We start from the raw sequence: 21,699 nt of genomic DNA, 5'->3' as shown, positions 1-21,699 counted from the left end.
TTGCATATCTTCTGAAGATAGAATTTTTGAGTATATATTTTCTAAACACTGTATGAACAGGTTACATTTCAAAGATTGCTCCAATTAGATCATACTTTTCAGTGAGGGAAAGAGACTTAACTGTTAGAGAAAATGTGTACAGAATTTTATTTTTGTGGTATATATAGTTATTTTTGACTTACCTACTAAGTTACGTGGAACTTGTATGACATCTTCAGCAAATTCCAGAAAGCTTCTAGCCTTTTTCACTGCATCTTGATCCTAATAAAAAGGGGTGAGTGGGTGTAGTATCAAGCCAAAAACTATTTGTCATCTGAAATACTGTTTGTTTTATTGGGGGTGGGCAAACTGTTTTATATAGTGAAATAGTTACCTCTCCATAAATATGAAATGTGCAGGTATCCTCATCTAAATCAATAGCAGTGACCCCAGGTACTTTTCTGGCTTGCTGAATATTAGCACCATGAGTACCAATAGCTAAACCCATCAGATCCTCTCGTACGACAAATTGTTCATGAAATCTTGAGGCAAGTTGCCTTGAACTCTGAAGAAAAATGCACAACTGATTAACATGCTTTATCAATTATGAAGACAATTTTATTTAGCTCAGCCATGTAAATTATCTTGACCCTATATATCAGGGTCCTATAAACTGCTTTATTTGAAAACTAATTTTAAAATCACACATAAGTAATTTTTAGGCTACTGAAGGTCTGTGCCACTAACATTTTTTTAACAGGAAAGAACCTGACAGTTTTTCAAGGTTACTTTTGAAAGCCTATTTGCAAGGCTGCCTTTGTTATTCAATGATATCCACAATGTAATAATGAAGAAGCACACAAAATAATCCCAATTAAAAAACAGCTCACTTGGTCTGACAGACTCACTGCAATTTAAGTTAACAAATTAAAAACACTATCTTCAAGGAAAAAATTATTCCGTACACTTTTATTATGGATATGTTATTACTTTTTCTAGAAATAGTGTCATTTTCTTAATGCATCACCAGGTATGGTGGATCTTAATATTTTGCTGAAATGTGTCAGCAAAACAACACACTCCCACTCCCTAAACCCAAGGAAAGGAATCTAAAATTTTCTAGTTTATCAGTTAAGTGACACTTACAGAATACAGAATTCTCAAACTAGTTTCACATATGTGTTCAGAGTCTGTAAGACTTTGTGATCTGGATCCAGAAGCTTGATGAACTCTTTAAAATATTCAGTGATGACAAAACTAAGTTCCAATGATACCCCACATATGTGGATAATCACTGTCTTTAAGTAGCATATCAAAATTGAATGTTTAGTTCTAGCATGCCATTAATGAAAACCAAACAGATTAGTGGCTCATGTTGAAAAATGGGTACTTTTATAAGAATATATGAACCCCTTTAATATTAGTAGTGAAGAAAATAGTCATGCACACTAGTTTATCATTATTCAACACACCTGATAATTTGAATTAATGAATATATCTAATGTAAGAAACTTTAAAAGAAGAAAAGTTATTTTTAAGATAAGAGTAGCGAGGTATACAAAATTTTCTAGGATTTTCCAAGGAGCCACGTTTTTGGATATTAATTCATTAGCCTGGTTCATTCTTCCCATTGATAATTTATGGCAAAGAGTATTCAAGAAGAATTAGATGCTTAAGAAGAGGTGTAGGAGTATATTTTCATAATACACATAATGAAATTAAGAAGGCTGTTGTGGTCTAAAAGTTACAAGAAAATCACTAAACAAACCACAAAATTGTGAACATGGGGGACACCAAGAATGAGAGCAAACAAAAACAAAAAACAAAACAAAACAAAAAAAGAAACTGATCAGACTTCAGTGGTCATTTGGAAAACAAAAGTAAATTTTTCCTTTCCTGCTAAGAGTTCATCAATCACACATCAAGTTGAAAAGTGGCAATTTTCACATACTTGACTACCTTTTCTCTTAAACTGCAATTTGAAACTCCCCCTTTCTTTTGCTATATCAACTGATGATTCCCCTTAACGAAATGAATAATGATGTGGGATTCTTCAATTTGTCAGAAATCTACTTGAGTTGGTACATTAAAATAAAATCCATTTAGTTTCTATGGTAATGGATGGAAGTACTAGATAGTTATCAATGAAAATAAATGTATGGTGATGGCAATTATTGGAGGATTAATAAAAGTAGATAAAATGCACCTTAAGAGACGAAATAGTAAGTTAGGGAAATAGCCTCTGGCAGGAATCTGAAGACAGGAGTTTTAAAGAGTGACAACCAATTAGAATGAAGAAGTTCTATACCCTTTTAAACAGAGATAAACATACATAATGAAAGGAATAAGATTAGATATTTAAATACTTTCTAGTACTTTAATGATAACAATGTTACATAGAAGCATTGTCTCACTTTATAGCAGCTTTGACAAACTTTTGGTAAAAATGAATTATTCAAAATTTCCTTAAAATACATGACCACTGTGTAATTTCAAAACATCAGGCATGAAAACTTTAGTATTATACTTTGTACAATTTAAACCTCCCAAACTATGGGGAAATAAGAAATAGTAAATAAACAAGCTGCCCATACTTGAACTTGAGAACTATACAGTTATTTCTGGACAGCTTTACCATCAGTGCTAGGGAAAGGAACATACCTCCAGTTGTTTACTGGCTTCTTCATTTCTCAGTATAAGAGACAGCTTAGTTCGCAGACTTCGAAAGTGCATGTCAATCAACATGTGTGCTCGCTTTGAGGTGACTTCATTGATGGACTGAGTGATTTAAAGTTAACAACACAGTTACTAAAGCAAACATCCCAAATGGAATAAACCAAACTACCATTCAAAACACTCACCAAAATGACCAGCTGATAATTTTCTGGATCATAAGTTACAGAAAAGGCACCAACTGCCTTTTTAAAATCCTTATGCGCTGATTCTTTGGCACACCTAGAAATAAAAAAAATATTCATCACTGACACGAATGATCACCAATCACCAGCACAAATATATACAGACAGAATTATACTAAGAATCAAGGATTTATACTAAATTTCTTTTATTGCAAAATGCTAGATTTTGATAAAAGTTATGTATTATAAATCTTTGAAATAGTCAAAGCGAATACCTGATATAATGAAGAAAGGGTAAAAAAGCAGCTAATACTTTTTTGAGAATTTCATACATGGCACTGCATCTATATCACTTCCACCTTCTGAGTCCTCCTGGCTATTTTTAAAATATTTATTTACCCATCACATGCATGGTGAGTGTTAGCATAGACATGACGTATGTGGACACATGTGGGCCATGGCATGCATGTGGAGATAAAGGAACAGCTTATTGGAGTAGGCTCTCTACTCCCACTATGTGAATCCCAGGGATCAAACTCAGGTTGTCAGATGTGGCAACAAATACACGTGTAGAGTCATCTCACGAGCCCTAGCTTTTCATTCCTCCCCTCCCTTTTGCAGATATAGTCTCATCATGTTATCCTAGTTAAGCCTTAAATGCAGTTATGTAGCTGAAGCCTTTACCTCCTGAATGTTAAGATTATAAGCATGTACCTCCTGAATGTTAAGATTATAAGCATGTACCACCACACCTGGCTAAACAGCTATGCTCTTAAGGAATTGCTATTAGGTTTAGATAGCTGAAGAAGCCACATTTAGGGGAATCACTACATTCTGTGTAATTCCTGATTTTACTTAACACGTAAGTCAATACTGTTCATGGACCAAACTGAAACTTACGGAGATAAGCTACAGGATGTTATGGAATATTAAGCTGTGGTATATTTGTTCATGCTGTGGAACATTTACTTTAATGATGCAAAGATGTGTTGCCTTCTTTTATATTTATATTTTTATATTTGTTTAACTTTGTGAAGCTGTATGACTTTGCCTGTCTAAAACACCTGATTGGTCTAATAAAGAGCTGAATGGCCAATAGTGAGGTAGGAGAAAGGATAGGCAGAACTGGCAGGTAGAGAGTATAAATAGAAGGAGAAATCTGGTGGGAGGAGATCAGGGGACAAGAGAAGGAGGAGGAGGATGCCAGGGGCCAGCCATCCAGCCACAGAGCCAAACATGGAATAAGAAGTAAAGATATATAAATAGAGGAAGGTAAAAAAGCCCAGAGGCACAAGGTAGATGGGATAATTTAAGAAAAGCTGGCTAGAAACAAGCCAAGCTAAGGGCAGGCATTTATATTAAAGAATAAGTCTCCATTTGTGTATTTACTGGGACCTGGGTAGTGGGCCCCCCAAAAGTAAAAAACAACTAACTACAATGAATGAGGTGTCTGAATTTCTCTTCCTTTTTCTTTTAAAGTAAATCAGCTAAGTATGTTGAAAGAGAGCAGCAAACATAAAACAATGACTTGCATATATCATCTCTAAAATTAAGGAGGATTTCTATGTAATCTGAATATGAAATTTATCTACTGTAGAAGTTCACATAAGACTATCAGACTTAAAAAAAAATCAATCTCCTATCTGAAGTGTTTAACATTATTCCAGATAAAAGATTATAGACAGAACTTTTCCAAACCTCTTTGGCTTTAGCCTAGTATGTATTTTTCTGAAAATATTTTATCAAAAAAAAAGGAAAGCATCAGGAGAAAACTTCATAGTCATGACTTTTGATAGAATTATCATTTTGTCATTTTCAAAATATTAAGCACTTTTGGAAAAAAGTTGGTTTAGAGAACTTGATGTATATTATACACTTTAGCCAAATATAAGGCAAGCTTAAACAAATACAAAATGTGCTTGAGTATATAACTAGGAAAAAACATTTTTCCCATCTTTGCTGCGACCAAACAACTTTTGCCAAAGTTCACTGAATTTAAAAAGATACTATTTTAAAATTAACACTCTGAATTAGTAAGCTGGATATACACACATATGTATTTACATATGCATATGTGTATTTACATGTACATTTGTAAAAATACATGCCCTTGCAGGTTCCCAAAACGTTTTCATATAGCATGTTTTGTATATCAACTTACATTTGCCGTAAATCTTCTGGCACCTCCAATTTGATCTTATGGAAAGTATCTTTTGTAGCAGGCTTGTTGGGATTAACAGATCGTAGACGCTCAATTGTGACAATTTCATTATATGTAGCATCACATGCTGCATATTCTATCACATAAAACTGAGAGAAATAAAAATAAACAAAAGTCATTCTTAGCTATATTTTTAAAAGAATAGAAAAATGTACTTTCTCCTATTTTTTTCTTGAGATAGGAAATCTTAATAGCCCAGGCTAACCTAGTATTACTATGCAGGCAAGGATGACCTTGAACCCCTGATACCCCTGATTTAGCTACCTGAGTGCTTAATTAAGGGCATGGATCACCATGCCCAGCACCTACTGTCATTTTGAAATATAAACTCTCAAGGGAAGGGGTACTTTTAATCAATGAAAACACATAGCATCTAGTAAATCTATAATAAAGACATTGTCATAAAATGACTTAAAATTAAGTAGCAATTAAAAATAGATACCAAAATAAAAACGTAATACCTGGGTTTAGAAAATGTAAATAGTATGAACAAATATGCATTTTCCTACCTCACCCTTTATCATCCTCACTTTAGCTAACCACCAACAGCAAGGTTCTTTTTCATTTGCTCTTGAATAAACCTACACAAAAATGACAAAACAGATATTTATGATTAATACAATTCAAAACCAGCATACATCACACACTGAAGAAAACTTCTTACATCTTTGAAATCATATGCCACATGTCGTCAAACCAAACTGCTCCTATATACTGACCTAGACAAGAACATCTAGTTGGAAACAACCTGACAACTCAGTGATAAAAGCACTTTGCTTATATTTTTTCTCTATGTCAGTAATATTTAGTACTCTCAACATGGACACTTGAGAAAATGTGACATCCATAGCATGGTTTCTTTTATAGTACTTAATGAGCTACAAACTTGTCTGAAATCATTTAAATATCATTTTGTTTTATTCTAATAAGTAAAACTAATGCAAAGTTACAGACACCAGTTACAACTATCTGTTTACTACATTCAGTGATCACTTAGCCACCAGGGTCCTATATTTTATCTTTCCTGAAGGCTACTTTGCTTTTCTGGCTCAATCTTCTTTGTAAAAAAGAACAAATCTATGCTGGCAATCTTTATCTTTCTGGCTCTCATACAGAATTCTAATAATTTTCTCTTGCAAACCACTCCAAAGTTCAGTTGCAATGTGTACCATGGAATCTTTTGTGAAGACACTAGCAAATAAGTGTATAAAAACCTTAAATGTTGTGAATGGCTGTGCCATCTCACTAGCTCCATAGGTAAGTTTTATGAGGCTTCTCACTGTACCTTACCTGTCATGCAACTATTTAAAAAAAAAAAGCAAAATGGTTTTCTTTACCCCTCCAAAGTCTTGACATCGAAACAAACAAACAAAAACAAACTGGCATTTGCTTTTACACAGCCTTCAGCCCACAGGGAGGATGACAGAAGAGGATTTTTGAAAAAGAACATACACATTTGTTTACTTGGTGATGTAAGTATTTGGGTACACATGTGGAGGTCAGAGGACAATCCCCAGGTGTCCATTCTTTTCTTCTACCATGTAAGAATCTAGCTCAGATCACCAGTCTTGGTAGCAAGTACCCTTATCAGCAGCCTAAAGACCTTTAGGTTTGGATAACATCTCTATTTACAACTAAGATCTCATGAAAAGCCAAGCCTAGGAGACACTAAGTACATTTTTAGGCAAATAAATGTTATTCTATTTTTTCATTTAAACTGTAGAGAGAACATAGGTTTGGACATTCAGAGACTTTCTCTGGCTAGACTGCTGCCCTAGCATTATCTTCCATTTAGCTTTCTCTCCCTTCATTTGATTTTCACTTGTCATGACATTAGCTATTCCAGCTAGAATGTAACCTCATAAAAAGCAGGAGACTGTCCCGTTTGGATGTGCCTCTCATATCCAGACCAGAAAAGTAGCATTTTAGGACCTAACCTCATTTTGCTTACCTCTAACAAGTATCTATTGTTTTCTTCATATTACAAATATGCATGAAAAAATTACAAAAAAAGGGGGCATTCTTCTAAGTCCTACAGAGAAAAATGAGCTCAAAATGAGGCCTGTGAAGCAGGAGGTAAGAGACCATGAAAACAGTAAGATAAGAGTACAAGTGCAAAGTATAATACAAAACCAATTTTCAATTAGTAGAGAATTACAAATTCAATGATTTTGATCAAGTCTCAACAGCATCTTTTATTCTAAGAGCTCAATGGTAGAAGAGCAGGTAGTTCACAGTATGTTCTATAAAAGAACATTTGGGCTATAAATGTGATCTAAAAAGATACAGGTTTGAAAAATATATACCAGAAAGATTCATGACTACTAAAATAAATTTTAGGTCACTAGACTATTACATAGAACTATTTCTTTTTGTTTGTTTTTTGAGACAGGGTCTATCTCCATAGACTTTGCTGTTGTAGAACTCACTATAAAGACCTAGTGGGTCTTGAACTCATAGAAGCTCACTGCCTCTGTCTTTTGAGTGCTATTATTAAAGGCATGTGCCACCACAACTGGCTCTAGAATTACTTCTTAAATTTGTTTTTGGAGGTAAGGATCTCATGTACGTAGAACTGACCTCTAACTTAATATGCAGGCGACAACAAACAAAGAACTCCTAATCTGCTAGTCTCCACTTCCTATGTGTTAGGATTATAGACATACATCATCATCATGCCTTGTTAGAATTATTACTTTCCTTTGTAAAACTATTTCTACAAATTCCTTTTGTTAAAAAAAAGTGGGCATTATAAGAAGTGAAAAAAGTATTATGTAAATAAAGATTTAGAGATGGAGACAAGCGTATAATAATGAGGAAACAAACTTGAGACAGTGGCAAGATAATCCCTGAGTGTTGCTGAAATAGTCAAATATAAGTACCATATAACATTTCAAATCATTAACTAAAAGGGATAATCATAAGAATTATGCCCACTTCAACTCTATCACTCAAGGTGGTTTAAATACTGTTAAAAGTAAGATATATTTTAAAAATCCAAGAAAATTAAATACACAAATGCCTTCAGTCAGTCCTTAGTTATTTCATGGCTGGGGGAACTCACCTCAACTTCATCACTTTCATTTATATCTTTATTATAACCTACAGGTGGTGGGAATCTCACATCATGGAATGGAATCTGTCTGTCTGGCTGCCAGCTGCAAATAAACAAAATATCATTATTTGATATGCTTCTGGTGTTTAATGGAAACAGTGACCATGTTGCAATTAACTTTGGTTAAATGTGACTCTTTCTTGTTTTAAAGAAGCAAATGCCTTCTAATGGCCAGTTTTTGCTGAGTGGTGCATAATGGCACTGTACAGACATTTTAACAAAGTCTACATGCAGCATAGCAGCCTGTGCTTCCACAAAGAATTTCTCTAAACACAACAGATAAAAACTATTATTCAAAATGTTTTTCATCTAATAATTTCAACTCGAAAACTTTTAAAACCTAAGTTCACAGTAGAAATTCTTTTGATGCTTAAATTAGTATTGGTAATTGTTAGTAATCTACTTGCAAAATAATTATGACCACATTCCATCAACCACAGAAACTGTACTCTACTTCCCAAGCAAAATTGCAGTCAGCACATTAGCAATTCTCAACTCACTTTTCCCCCTTTAAATTTTAGATCCCACGAGGTGGTCAATTCTTGCCACAGGTAGCTGGATGCTGATCGGTATGATGTATCAGCATGGACTGGGTTGGTGGGGGTTCTCCTAAACCACAGAAACCCAATGGAGACAGCCTACAGGAGTTCAATTAAATTGCCTACATTTCTTTAATTTAAAATAATACGGAATAGCTTTAAGATGCCATTTCTTTATTTTGCTTTTACTTGCCAAGACAAAATACTAAGCAACAATTTTATAAAGATACTGGATGATTCAATCACTGGAGCAGTCAATTTTCTTGAAAGAAAACACTGAGATCTATTCTGTGTACATATAACACATATATTTTTAAATTTATTTAAAATTTTCTGTGCTTATATATACACCTGTGTATCTGTGCATGTAAATGGATAAAGGCCAGAAAAGAGTAACAGACCCTCTAGAACTATAATTTCAGGTGCTGGGAATTGAATTTCAGTCCTCTGTAAGAACAGCAAGCATCCTTAACTGCTGAGTAACTTTTTCAGTCTCATAAAATGCCTATATTTTGACACAGGACATTTTAGTAAAACACAATTAAGGAATATTAATTTATCTTTTTTTTTCTTTCTGTATATAAAGAAGAACTATTATATAAAAGGAAAAATAATTCAGAATATGTGGAAATACGTTGAGTGATAAAATTAGACAGACTCCTCTCTGTGACTAATGAATACATGGGGCCAGGCATGCCTTTAAGCCCAGCAATTGGGAGGCAGAGGCAGCAGATCTCTGTGTGTTCAAGGCCAGCCTGGCCAGTCTGGACTACAAAGTGAGTTCCAGGACAGACTCCAAAGTTAGAGAGAAACCCTGTCTCAGAAAAAAAAAAGAATATATTGGAAAAAATGTAATTAAAATAAAACAGAACATTCTTTTTATGCCTTTTGATAGTGACTTTTAACATGTTACAAAATGACTGGTAGCTGGGCGGTGGTGGCGCACGCCTTTAATCCCAGCACTCGGGAGGCAGAGGCAGGCGGATCTCTGAGTTCGAGGCCAGCCTGGTCTACAAGAGCTAGTTCCAGGACAGGCTCCAAAGCCACAGAGAAACCCTGTCTCGAAAAACAAACAAACAAAAAAAAACAAAAACAAAACAAAAAAAAAACAAAAAAAACCCCAAAATGATTGGTAAATTTCACTTGTAAAAGCATACAATGCAAAATATATTTTTTTTTGGTTCCAAAGAAGTGATAATGACTTTAATTCTTTACATACAGAGATAGAGATTCAAATCTATTGTTCAATGTTAAATATGGAAGCTTAAACCTAAGTGCCCTAAACAAGCTATTCTTCCTAAATGAAAGGACCCTATTCTATGAAATACTATGTGTGTTTTTCTTCATGCTTGATGAACCTCTTCTTTCACACCCTTTTTTAGATGGAAAACCAAAATAGAAACACACAAAAAAGAACAAAGAGTCCGCTTAATGGTTTATAGTTCACAGGAGAAACTAAGAGCAGTAAACCCAAATGTCCATTTTGGAAAACAGTGTTTTACTAATGAAGAAAATAAGCAGGTAAAAGTATAAACACAATAAGGCTGGAAGCATGACTTAGCTGCTTGCAGAGGACCTGAGATGGTTTTCAGCACCCGTGATGGGCAACTTACAACTGCCTCTAACTCCAGTTTCAGAGGGGATATGATACTTCTAGCCTCACTCAACATCTGTACTCATGTTGAACACACACAGAGATATACAAACATGCACACAGTAAAAGTAATAAAGAGTTTAATTACAAGAAGATTATCCTCCAAATTATCAATGGTTCCTAGAGTAGAGGTATGATATTATAGTAGTCTATTGTGTAATGATGGATCCTTAAAAAAGTAAAAAGGCAATTATGGAACTTTTGTCTTTAGGTATTCAGAGAAATATATTCTATTATTTAAACTTGTATTGTAGACTAACATCATTAGTTTAGAGCATGAAACCTTATTGATTATTCTCAATCATCTATGTCCTTCTAAATGTATATCAAGCATGAAAGGTTACTACTTTGTCCTGTTCCTAGCTAAAAGTACTGTGTTTACAGTCTAATTTCAGATTTTTCTAGACAGTGAATTGCAGATCTACTTTTAATATTTTAAAATCAAGGCATTTATGTTTACTGCTTAGTGTCTCTGTGCCACAGACTGCATTTTGGGAGATTTACTGAGATATAATTTATAAACCACACAATTCACCAATTTAAATGTACAATTCAATAGGGTTTAGTATATTTTCATATATATACAATTTAGTATATTTTCAATTGTTAGTGAATTGTAGAAACATGTTTATCACTACACAACAGAAAGTCTTCTATACTTTAGCCTCCCTCTCACCCCCTAATAAATTCTAAACAATGACTATACTACTTTATTATCTACAGATTTTTAAAATTATTTTAGCCTGATTTGGATGTACTTAATTGTCGTGGTTCCAAAAAAACTCTATGTCACTATCCACAGTTAGCAAAATCCTAGTACAAGCACCAAATTTATAATGACTTCAGTGTCTAAAGTGGCTACTACTACTAAAAAATAAAAAAGGCCTTTATTAGTACTCAAGTTTAGTTAATAGATTTTTCCCCAATAAAATATCTATACTATTTACTTTTTCACACAGCTCATATACCTAGATCTTTAAGTATTGTTTTATGATCTAGAAACAGAAAGCAGTAAAGATTACCTGTTACTATTAATGATTCAAATTTATGAAAAATAAAAATAACCTAAAGTAGAAACATAATTTTTCCTGGTAAAACAAACTGTATAATTAAAAAATACTATAAAACTACAACTATTTTTGTTGCAAGCATCCTATATTTTCAATTTTAAATAAAATTACAAATATTCCTTTTTAAACTCTCAGCTAACAGTAGAGAAGGATGTGCCTTTTTTTCATAATCAAATGAACAAAAAGGATCAAGATTATACATTAAGGAATTCTGAAGACATACATTAGCAGGAGAGAGCCTTTTATTGATTTAATACTGAGCTCTTTCAGAACTTCTTGTTTAGCAACAGGAAAGACACTCAAACCAGACTTCATTTTTAAGAAAACAAGAAAAAAAAGGAATGGGTATAAAGCATACTGTCTTCAACATTAAGATTATAGAGTGAGAAACTTACTTGTTTTCAAAAGCAACTGTTATTGAATCTTCATGAACATCTTTTACAAATGCCTGGAAGTAAAATATAACAAATTAACTTTTAAGCTTGAAGAACATTTAAAGTAAATTTTAGAGATATTTAAGAATAAAATGAGTCCCAGACTGTGGTGGTGCATGCCTTTAATCCCAGCACTTAGGAGACAGAGGCAGGTGGATCTCTGAGTTCTGAGTTTGAAGTCAGTCTTGTCTACAGAGCAAGTTTCAGGAGAGTCAGAGCCACACAGAGAAACCCTGTCTTGAAAAACAAAAACAAAAAACAACACAAAACAAAATAAAATATGGAGTAAAATGGATTGAAAAATCAGTTTCTGATATTCACTTATTTACCATTTATTTTGCCAGGTACTATATATTAGGGTTTAGGAATACACAGACAGTTACAACACTAAACAAGAAAAATTGCCTTAGAGTTTAGAAACTCAAAGAGATAGTTACATTGGCCAATACAATTCACTGTTGAATATAAGGTGCACTTTAGGCTACATTTTTAAAAATTAAGACGCTTACGTCTAACAGTAAAGATAAACTGCAACTTCCCCGTGAGTGCTGTATTGTTTTTTTTTCCCCTTTGTACTTATTTTCTATTTGCTTTTTAGGTTTCAAGTAAGAATGAAAGTACAACTAAGTTAAATTTAGTTTATGCACTATTATCTTGGAAATACTTAGAATGAACTCAATGAATGTCTATTAAGTGGACTGGTGCCTAAGATGTTCCTCTCACAGCCTGAGTAAAAGATCTGTTTGTCGGCAGTGCTATATTACTTTGGTAAGGGAGATACACTGGAAAGGTGAGGAATCTACTGGTTCTTAAAGTATAAGGAAGAATTAAAAAGGTCAGTGGAGGATGAAGAAGCAAGAATAAAAGTGTACACAATGAAAAGCATCTTGAGACTGGAATAAGTCATCAATAAGAAAGCTGAGACAATGAAGGAAGTGTAGTACAAATAATAAAAACCCACAGTCAGATATTGAGGTTCAACCCAAAAACCAGAAAAGCAAAGCAGCCAAGCCATTAGACAAGGCTCACCTCTAACAAGGCTGGGTGATTGTAAACTAAGCCTCCATCGCCTCCCATTTTATATTTCTTCTAGTGTTGTGATTAAAGGCCTATGACTACCTAGGACTGAGATTAAAGGTGTGAGCCACCACCACCTGGATTTGCTTCTGCATTGATCTTGTATAGCCTTGAACTCACAGAGATCGACCAGATTCCGTCTCCCAAATCCTGGGATTAAAGGTGTGTGTCAGCATTGCCTGACCTCTAGTGTCTTTGGCTTTGCCTCTGGTCTTCAGGCAAGATTTATTTATCAAAATACAAATAATATACCACTATAAGAAAGAACAGGATTTAACCCATGATGTATTTGTATGGGAGTGGGATGGATAGCTACAAATCAAGCAATAAATGTTCCTTTGAGAAGACATCAGCACCAGAGAACCCTGCTGACACTGAGTAACAGAGAAAGTTATTTCCCTAGGGTTCATTTCACCAATATGGCCTTGGCAGCACACCTTCGTGATTCACCTGCTTTTAAAAGTATAATAAAGATCATGTAAATTTCAACCCAAATCGCAAAAGAAATACTAGAGGCCAAGCAAGCAATATGTGTACCAGAGATAAAATCCCTATAAGGAACCCTTGAATGATAATGTGAAGGCAAAGATACAATGAAGACTCCAGACAGTTGGAAATTACAGGAATGTGGAATGAGGCCAAAAAGCTTCAGGAAGCAAGCACAACACACACACACACACACACACACACACACACACACACACACACACACACCCATATAGTTACAGGTTTAAATGATGAGAAACCCAAATTTTCTTCCCACCTATCTGATCTTGCTTATTTCCCAGATTTAGTTATTAAAATTTCTATAGCACATTTTAACAACTATAGTTCAATACTACTCAACATACTTTAGAATGTACCCTATTTCATAAGCAAGCATGCTTCCAGTATGCTAACGGATAGTTTGTTTGCACTATTTGACAACAAAGGTGACTGATTTTGAATTAAAAGTTGTGAGAATTGTTCACTCAAGTTCTTGATTTTTTTGTACTACAGAATAAAACTTTGGAGAAAGGAAAGGATATCCATTATATGCTCATGTATCCTTTGTCCTCACACAATAGCTAATACCAAGTTAATATTATTATTTCTGGGGGAGATTACTAGACTCCCAACTAAAACCAAGACTTCCTTTATCCTTCATTTACTAAGAAAATGTAACTGCTTCCTCACCCTTGTTGAAAGTTGTGTGATGTTTACATGCCTTGGCAAAAGCACAACAACACTAGGTCTTTACAGTGCATTATATACTGAAAATGTTATATTCTTTAGTCAGCAAACTGAACTTTGGTACTGCTGGGTGAAGAATTGTCCTTTGCAAAACAGTCTTTGCCTAAAACTATGCTGTCTGTGATAACCAGACGTAATCTACATTAAAATTAATTACAATTAAATTCGGTTACCCATTCACCTGTCACATCTTGAGTGTTCAAGAGCTAGGGATAGCTCAGTGGCTATTGTAGCAAATCCTACTTAAAACATTTACAAGTGTTAAAAGTTTTCAAACCAACCATAAATCACTCTTTAAAAGTCAGTCTTATTCTTATGACTATATGGCTGTATTTTCTTTTCTCCCTACTTGCCTAAGTTATTATTCAGTTTAATCATATGCATTCAGTACATTTGCTTATTTCCTAAAAAATGAAGTGTTCTCTCAAAGGAGAGCTGTAAATGGTATAACTGAAAAAGAGAGAAAGGAAAAAATGGAAAAAAGAAATGTTTTCACAGTCCTTGAATTTAATTCTGGATGAAGTGTCAGAAATCGTTTGAGTAATCATTACATCCCCACAGGGCCAGTGCCTCTGAGTTAATGAGACTTATCTATGTATATATATTTGCATGATTGTTTCAAAATCAGTCATTTTTGGCCACTGTTTGCATATAGAAGGGACGTAATACCTCTGGTTGCTGCATTACTAGGTAGAATAAAGGAATTTCATCAATGGACTCTGGCCTGCACACATATTCACACTAAGGACAATAAATATATCCTGCCAGTTCTAAGGTCTTTTAGCAAACCTTCCCTCCACAGGTTCCACATATCCCTATGTGTTTTCATCATAATTCTTCCAACAATGTTTTTTATATTTGCCTTTCTCTTAATTCATTCACTAGGTTCTTCTAGAGAGCCAGAAACCAACTTGGAAAATTCCATTTTGCTGAGATTCTTTACTAAAATGCTATGTTGGTGTTTGCAAAAACTACAGGATGATAGGATTTCTGCCATATATTCAAAGGCATATGGGATGAATGCCTGAAGTGTGCTTCACTGCATCTGACAGGTAGGGCTACTACTCAAATCAGAGAACTTAAGAGGTTGAATTTTATTGTGAATTAAATACAGGCTCAAAATCTTAGCTGGCTCTATCATATAACAGCTGCAGGATCAGGGAACCTCATTTTTAAAGGACTCAGACCAGCCTCTTAAATTTGTAACGAAAATATCCACATATGTAATTTTTATAAAAGATATTGAACTATAAATGCCTTTGTATTTCAGAATGCTAAATTTTCCCCCATACTTTAAAACAAAGGCTTTAATGGGGCTATCAAACCAGAAGTTCTTAAGGGCATGACTAAAGACTGAGGTTCTACACAGGATGTCAGTCACTCAATAGTGCTAATGTTTTCCCTAAGGAGAGATGAGATTTAACCACTCATAGTCATGACAGGATCTACAGACTGCTATTTGGAAAAGTAAATGAAAGTCTTAAAGGTCAAGTAGTGGTTTAAAAATAATACAGAAAAAGAAAGGGATCTTTCCGCAAAGTTACTAAATATTAAAAGCCTACTTTGACTCTAGGAAAAAGAAAAAAGTGAAAAAAGACTTTAGGGTTTGGAAAAAAGTCATAAAACACACTAAGGTTGTTTACAGAGAAAAAGAGAAAGTTTACATCATCATAGCCAGAACTATCTAATACAAATACTGCCTTATTAAATTTTTGCATGAAGAAAGCTCAGCCCTAGTTGGGTAAACTTTTATTCCCCCTGATTCCCTCACACATCTAAAGTTTCAAGATGTGTGAAAAAGTCATACCAGGGGTTAGAAAAATGGCTCCATGAAGAGCACTGGCTGCTCTTCCTGAGAATCCTGGTTCGATTCCCAGCACCTACCAAAACACCCATACATATAAAATAAAGTAAAAGATAACAAAGTATCTTAAACAGGAAAGAACTGGTCACCAGAGGTCATTTTATAAGTTTCAATGTAGCCAACCCTCTTCCACTTAAATTTTACATTATCAGTAGAGACATGTAACAGAATGTGTAAGGCAGAGAAAGTTTAACAGCATTTTAAAATAACCCTCCTAGGAAATAGTACAGGGGCATTTAAAATGTACAATTCAAACCCAAAGTTTCATAAATGCATTGAGTTTTTATTCTCCCCCATTCACATGTACACACTAGCAATGTAAAGGAATGAACAATAAAACTTAGCAACAGTTCTTCCACAAATTCTAAGAAAAATATAATTCACCCTGACCAAAGACAACATAAGAACAAAGAAAACAGTATCCACTGACTTGTTTTCCTAATATTTATATACTGTTTATATTAAGTTACACAGTTTTTCAGGTTTAGTGAGCTCCATGAGTAAGTAACAAAAGAAAATGTCACAGCAGGGTCAAAGATTTGTAACTTCATCTTTCCTTAAGAATTTATAGGAAAAAAATCACAGGATATTTTTAAACTAGAAGGGTTAATAAAAAAGAAAACTGATACATAAACTGGAGATTTATGACATCTTTGTGTTCAGTTAAAATTTACTGTAGAACAACTGTAGTTATGGGATGCTTAGGCAATTGTCATAATAATAAATATGAGCAAAGATAATGAAAATGAAAAGTGGGCAAGAAATAGAATCAATTTAATTTTTTCAAGCTAAATCTCATCATTTCATTGTCAAAAGATCAAATCCCAGATCCTAAACTTTCAGCACCCTGACAGCATTAGTAATTATCTCATCTCCCTATACATCTACATCCTTATGAAAACGAAAACGGTAGAAGCAATGGAGGCAAAACAGTGCTTAGCACTCCATACCTGGTAACTATGACCATAAACATGATAGCCTTCATCTCCCAGAGTGGGCCAGACTCTGAACTCCCAAATTAGATTCACTGTTGGATTTTGCACATAATTAACATTTTGAGATTTTCAGAATGGGAGTAGGAGTTAGAAAATGCACATTTCTAAGGTGTTGCGTTGCATCCACAAAGACATTAAATCTTACAAAAAGTATGTAGATTTGGGAAGATAAAATGTGGCCATTTACATCATTCACTTTTTTCAACATTCGAAGTAACATCAATACTCAAAGTTTTCCGGCTGTCAGAGAAAACCATGAATGTGAGTTATTTGTACTTCATGCAGGTTTATAAATTTCTAAAGCTTGTGAAAGTTAACTTGTGATAATGCACGGATTTCTATCAATATAGCTAAAATCACATGCTGGGCCCTAATGACTTCAAGAAAACATTAAAAAAAAGACAGGGTTTCACTATGTTTTCCTGTCTGGCATGGAACTTAGAGATCCACAAGCCTCTGCATACTAAGTGCTGGGATTACAGGTGTGTGCCACCATGCCTGGCATTAAAAAGGTGTTGACTGTACTGCACATAGTATATTAATAAACTACTACCTATGGTAACAGTAAGTACTCTGTTAATGGTAGTCTTTTCTCAGATGCTAAGCTTAAAACTAAGATATTTAAGTATAATATGACAATATTTGTGAATTTACATAATTACAGGTAATGAATTAGATATTAGACATTACAATTTGAAATTAAAAACTTTTGTAGTGGGCTGGAGAGATAAGCTCAGCAAGGTTAAGAGGACTGGTTGTTCTTGCAGAGGACCCAGGTTCATTTCCACACAGTTGCTCAGAACTGTCTATACTCTTGTTCCAGGGGATCTGACACCTTCACACCAATGACCATAAAATAAAGTTAAATTATTTTTAAAAAGTTTTGTATCATATGTATCCAACATGATTTGTTAATTTTCATACTAGAATACAAAACTTAGAAATTTTTGTATAGAGAGTAGTTTCCCATCTGAATGATACCCATTCTACATCTAAAGTGAAGTTAATTTATCATTCTCAACACAACAAAACTGTAATAAACAAACAAACAAAAACTACATGGGGTAGATGCTCCTAGAATAAAGATATATTGCAATGTATTGCAACATTACTGATTTAAAGATTGTAAAGATCATGAGAGATAGAAATTAAAGTGTCTTCATATTTTAAATAACATGCCTGAAGGGCTCAAATACTGGTACATGTGACCAACTTTTACTAGGTTAAAGAAATACCAAAACTTAAAAGTAGAAGTTCTAATGATTACTAAATCTAACTTTCAACTTTAAAAATAAACACCAAAGGGGGTGGGGCGGGGGGGGGGGGGGCTGGTCCTGAGATAGCTCAGCAGGTAAAGGCTTGCAGACCTGAGTTCCATCTCCAGTAGCCACATGGTGGAGAGAGACAGCCAACCTCTGTAAGTTGTCCTCTGACCTACACAAGCGTGACACGGGATGGACACAGGCACCTACCACCTCACACAGTCCCAAATAAATCTAATAAAAGTTTAAACACCGAAAAAAAAAAAAGAAGAGCTGGTTGGCCCTTAGCATGCGAGAAGCATGTTTTGTGGATTTGGAATCTTTTAGAGAAAGAATCAAGTCCTTTCTAGCATGTTCTACAAAGTTATTCTGCAAACTTAACGTGCAACTATCTTTCAGAATACCGTAGTACTGGTAAGCAAATCAAAACTGAATTCAATTATACTGAATCTGACTTGTTTGGCTTTAAATTTTTATTTCTTTCAATTTAATGAACAAAGTTCTCAGTTTTTCTATAATGGTTGTTATTTCTCTGTCATCTATTTCACTAGAAAGCAGCTTAGCATGCTTCCACTTTACTTTTTTCTGCTCACAGACAATATTCTAAGTGATGTAAAATTTAAACCTATTTCGTACAGACAATAATATCCTTCCCTTAATTCAGACCAGTTGAAATGATTTTTTAAAAATAAACACAATAACAATTTCTCAACATACATTTTTTCAAAGTATTACATTTCGCCTCAAGGAATAAAAGGATAATCCATAATCCGTTTCTTTTTGTTCACCTTCAAATTAAGATGTCATTGAAAAACAAAGCCAAGAAAACAGCAAGGGAATTAATAGCAAAAACAGAGTACTTAAAAATATTAGTCAGTTTGCAAGCAAGATTACTGGAGCCAATAAATCCTTCAAGAGTAGGATGGGCTACTTGTCTTCGATGGGAAGCCAACTTTATTAAAAGCCACTAACAGTGGACTCAAATCTAAGCTGGTATTAGAGATGAACAAAAATACTACTTAACTATTATCCCTTGCTCATCTGTGTCTCAATGCCCCAACTCCAGCAAGTAAAACTGTCACTCTAGAATCTAGAAATGGAATGCAAACTAACCAAACTAACTGGAAAAAAAAACTTATTACAGCAAATTGCAAATAAATACACCGGTAAAATTAATAACATAAATGCTGTGTTATTTATGTCTCCTTCTACAATAAAACAAAAGGATTTTTTGCTATAAATTAGTATTTTACAAGTCTTCCTCATTCATGAAATTTATCTTTCTGTAAATGTCTCCATAAACTTGGTAAAAGCATAATTTATTAAAGTCACTTTCCTGAGTCTACTCAAGTATGTCCCATTTGAAATGTCCAAGTTATTCCACAATAAACTTAAAACTGTTGGATAATGGTAATAGCTATTTTCCATGCTCCCTTCCATGTGCGCCTCCGGTTACTAAAATATTCTAGTGAGGTGGGGCCTTAGAGAGGTTATAAACATTCAAGAAAGGAGAATTTATAATATCGCTAGATCTACATTATGCAGTATCAACAATCACACCACAGCTACATAGAAATATTTTAAGGTTCCTTCTAAATTATACGATGTTACTTGATATTCAATGGTATAAAAACTCTCAGTAATTCCATGAACGCCTGTTTAAAACCTCAACAATATAGTCCAGTGCAACACGGCAAAAGTCAAAGCGAATACACTCCTTTTGCTTTGAACACAGAACAAATATTCCAAACAGTCTTGATAAAATTCACTAGCAATCATATAGTTCCAGTTAATTTCCTGAAGTTCTGTCGCACACATTCGGTTCCTTGAGAACTTAAACACAGAGAAAAATTTTAAGTAAGCAGACTTGTTAATATTTCCAAAAGCGGACCCATGGGCATCCCTGAATTTCTCCCAGTAAGAAAGAGGTTAGGAGGCCGTGGGTCCTGCCATCGGCCGGCGTCGTTAATGGCTCTCTCAGATGTCATGGTCTTCCAGAAACTTTTAGGTCTAAAAACCTCACTCGGAATTCACAAAGCGAGGCCACTAAAAATCAGTTGCCATTGTGACTCCCGGTTGACTACCCCTTCTTCCTCCCTTTACACCCCTCGCCCGGAACAGGGGAGCTCTCCAAAGTCTGGAGTGCGGAGCGAAAAGCAGGAGCCAGACTCCAGCAGCCGTCCAGGCAAGGCAGGGGGTGGCCAGGCAGAGGCGCCCGGCTCCCGCCCGGCTCCCCGCGTGTCAGGCCCGGAGCCCTCTGCGAGGATCATTTGGGAAAACAGGACTAAGCCGCTGCCACCCCACGCGGCACCGGCCCCAGGGCCGGATCGCCTGTCCCCCGCGTTCCCGCTTCGCTGACCGAGCTCGGTCACAGAATGGCCCTCAGTTCCCCGCGCTCCTTCGCCTTCCACTGGGCGCCAGGGCCTGGGGCGGCGGGAGTAGGAGCGCGGGGATGGCTACAGGCCCCGAGTCCGCTGCTTCCCTCCACCCCCAGTCCGCCGCGCCCGCCGCGCCCGCGCCGGGACACAAGGGAGGGAAGGAGGCCAAGCACCGGGCCTGTCCGGTAGCCGGTTACCTTGTAGAAAGCGCCATTGGAGCCCCGCACTTCCACCACCAGCTCCTCCATCTTCTCGTCCGTCCTCGCGCCGGGAGCCCGCCTCCGAGAGGTAGGCTGCAAGCGCTCGAGGCCCAGCCGCCGCCGCCGCCGCCGCGTTCCCGCACGCCCCCCGGCAGCGGCGCCGCCGTCACTGCCACCGCCCGCGCTCGCCGTCCGTTGGCTTCACTGCCCGCCCTCTCAGGCGCGGCCCCTCACCGGAAGTGAAACCGAAACGCTGCCTAGCGCCTGACTGACTGAGGCCGAGGCGCTACCCGCGCCTCGTGTAAACAGTCAAGCGACGTCACGTGGCCCGAGAAGCCCCGCCCCCAGTGGGCTCGGCCCCCTCGGCTCCGCCCTCGCCTCCCTCCCCCTGGGCCGCCGATCACGCGCATGCGCCCTCCTGGGAACCTGCCGTGGGTAACAGGGCGGACTTTGTAGTGGCGGGCTCGCTTGCTGAAAGGCGGGAAAGCGAAAAGGGTGGTGACAGGTCGCGCTGTCTCTGGTCACCTGGCTGGGACTAGAAGCCCTTTCTGTAGTTGATGAATCGAGGCCGTGGGATAAAGCCTCCAGGTGTCGAAAACGGGGCCCCGGAGGACCGGACGGGCTTTGGGTAGATTTTTCTACACGGTAGCATTGACCCGATTGAGCTGGAGGTCAGAGCAGGAGGGGTGGTGAAGAAAAGTGATAAACTTGATCGCAGCACACTTTGATCTAGAACAATGGGAACCACATTGACCCTGACTTCTGAGACCCACACAACCGGAAGGCAAAGTAAACTGCTATACATCCTGTAGTTTTTGAG

The 21,699-nt window shown here is 36.2% G+C and overlaps 1 protein-coding gene across 7 annotated transcripts in view; it reads right to left on the bottom strand.

Moving 5' to 3' along the window:
- Positions 1-21,127, bottom strand: part of Fmr1 (FMRP translational regulator 1) — a 38,985-nt gene extending 17,858 nt beyond the window's left edge. For 5 of the 7 annotated variants that reach the window (XM_038316414.1, XM_038316415.1, XM_038316417.1 and 2 more), the window contains exons 1-9: positions 20,877-21,127; positions 11,832-11,884; positions 8,123-8,216; positions 5,568-5,639; positions 4,999-5,147; positions 2,841-2,934; positions 2,641-2,757; positions 374-544; positions 183-261 (exon numbers count right to left, since the gene is read on the bottom strand). In XM_038316414.1, coding sequence (XP_038172342.1) covers positions 183-261; positions 374-544; positions 2,641-2,757; positions 2,841-2,934; positions 4,999-5,147; positions 5,568-5,639; positions 8,123-8,216; positions 11,832-11,884; positions 20,877-20,927 — 880 coding nt within the window. In that variant the 5' untranslated portion in view covers positions 20,928-21,127. The remainder of the gene's footprint in view (positions 1-182; positions 262-373; positions 545-2,640; positions 2,758-2,840; positions 2,935-4,998; positions 5,148-5,567; positions 5,640-8,122; positions 8,217-11,831; positions 11,885-20,876) is intronic. The other 2 variants (XM_038316416.1, XM_038316420.1) reach the window with 2 other exon arrangements.
- Positions 21,128-21,699: the final 572 nt, after the last annotated feature.

This window comes from Arvicola amphibius, chromosome X (assembly GCF_903992535.2).
Source record: "Arvicola amphibius chromosome X, mArvAmp1.2, whole genome shotgun sequence".
Taxonomy (NCBI): Eukaryota; Metazoa; Chordata; class Mammalia; order Rodentia; family Cricetidae; genus Arvicola; species Arvicola amphibius.
The sequence above is the reverse complement of the archived record's forward strand: the minus strand, read 5'-3'. Positions and strand labels throughout refer to the sequence as shown.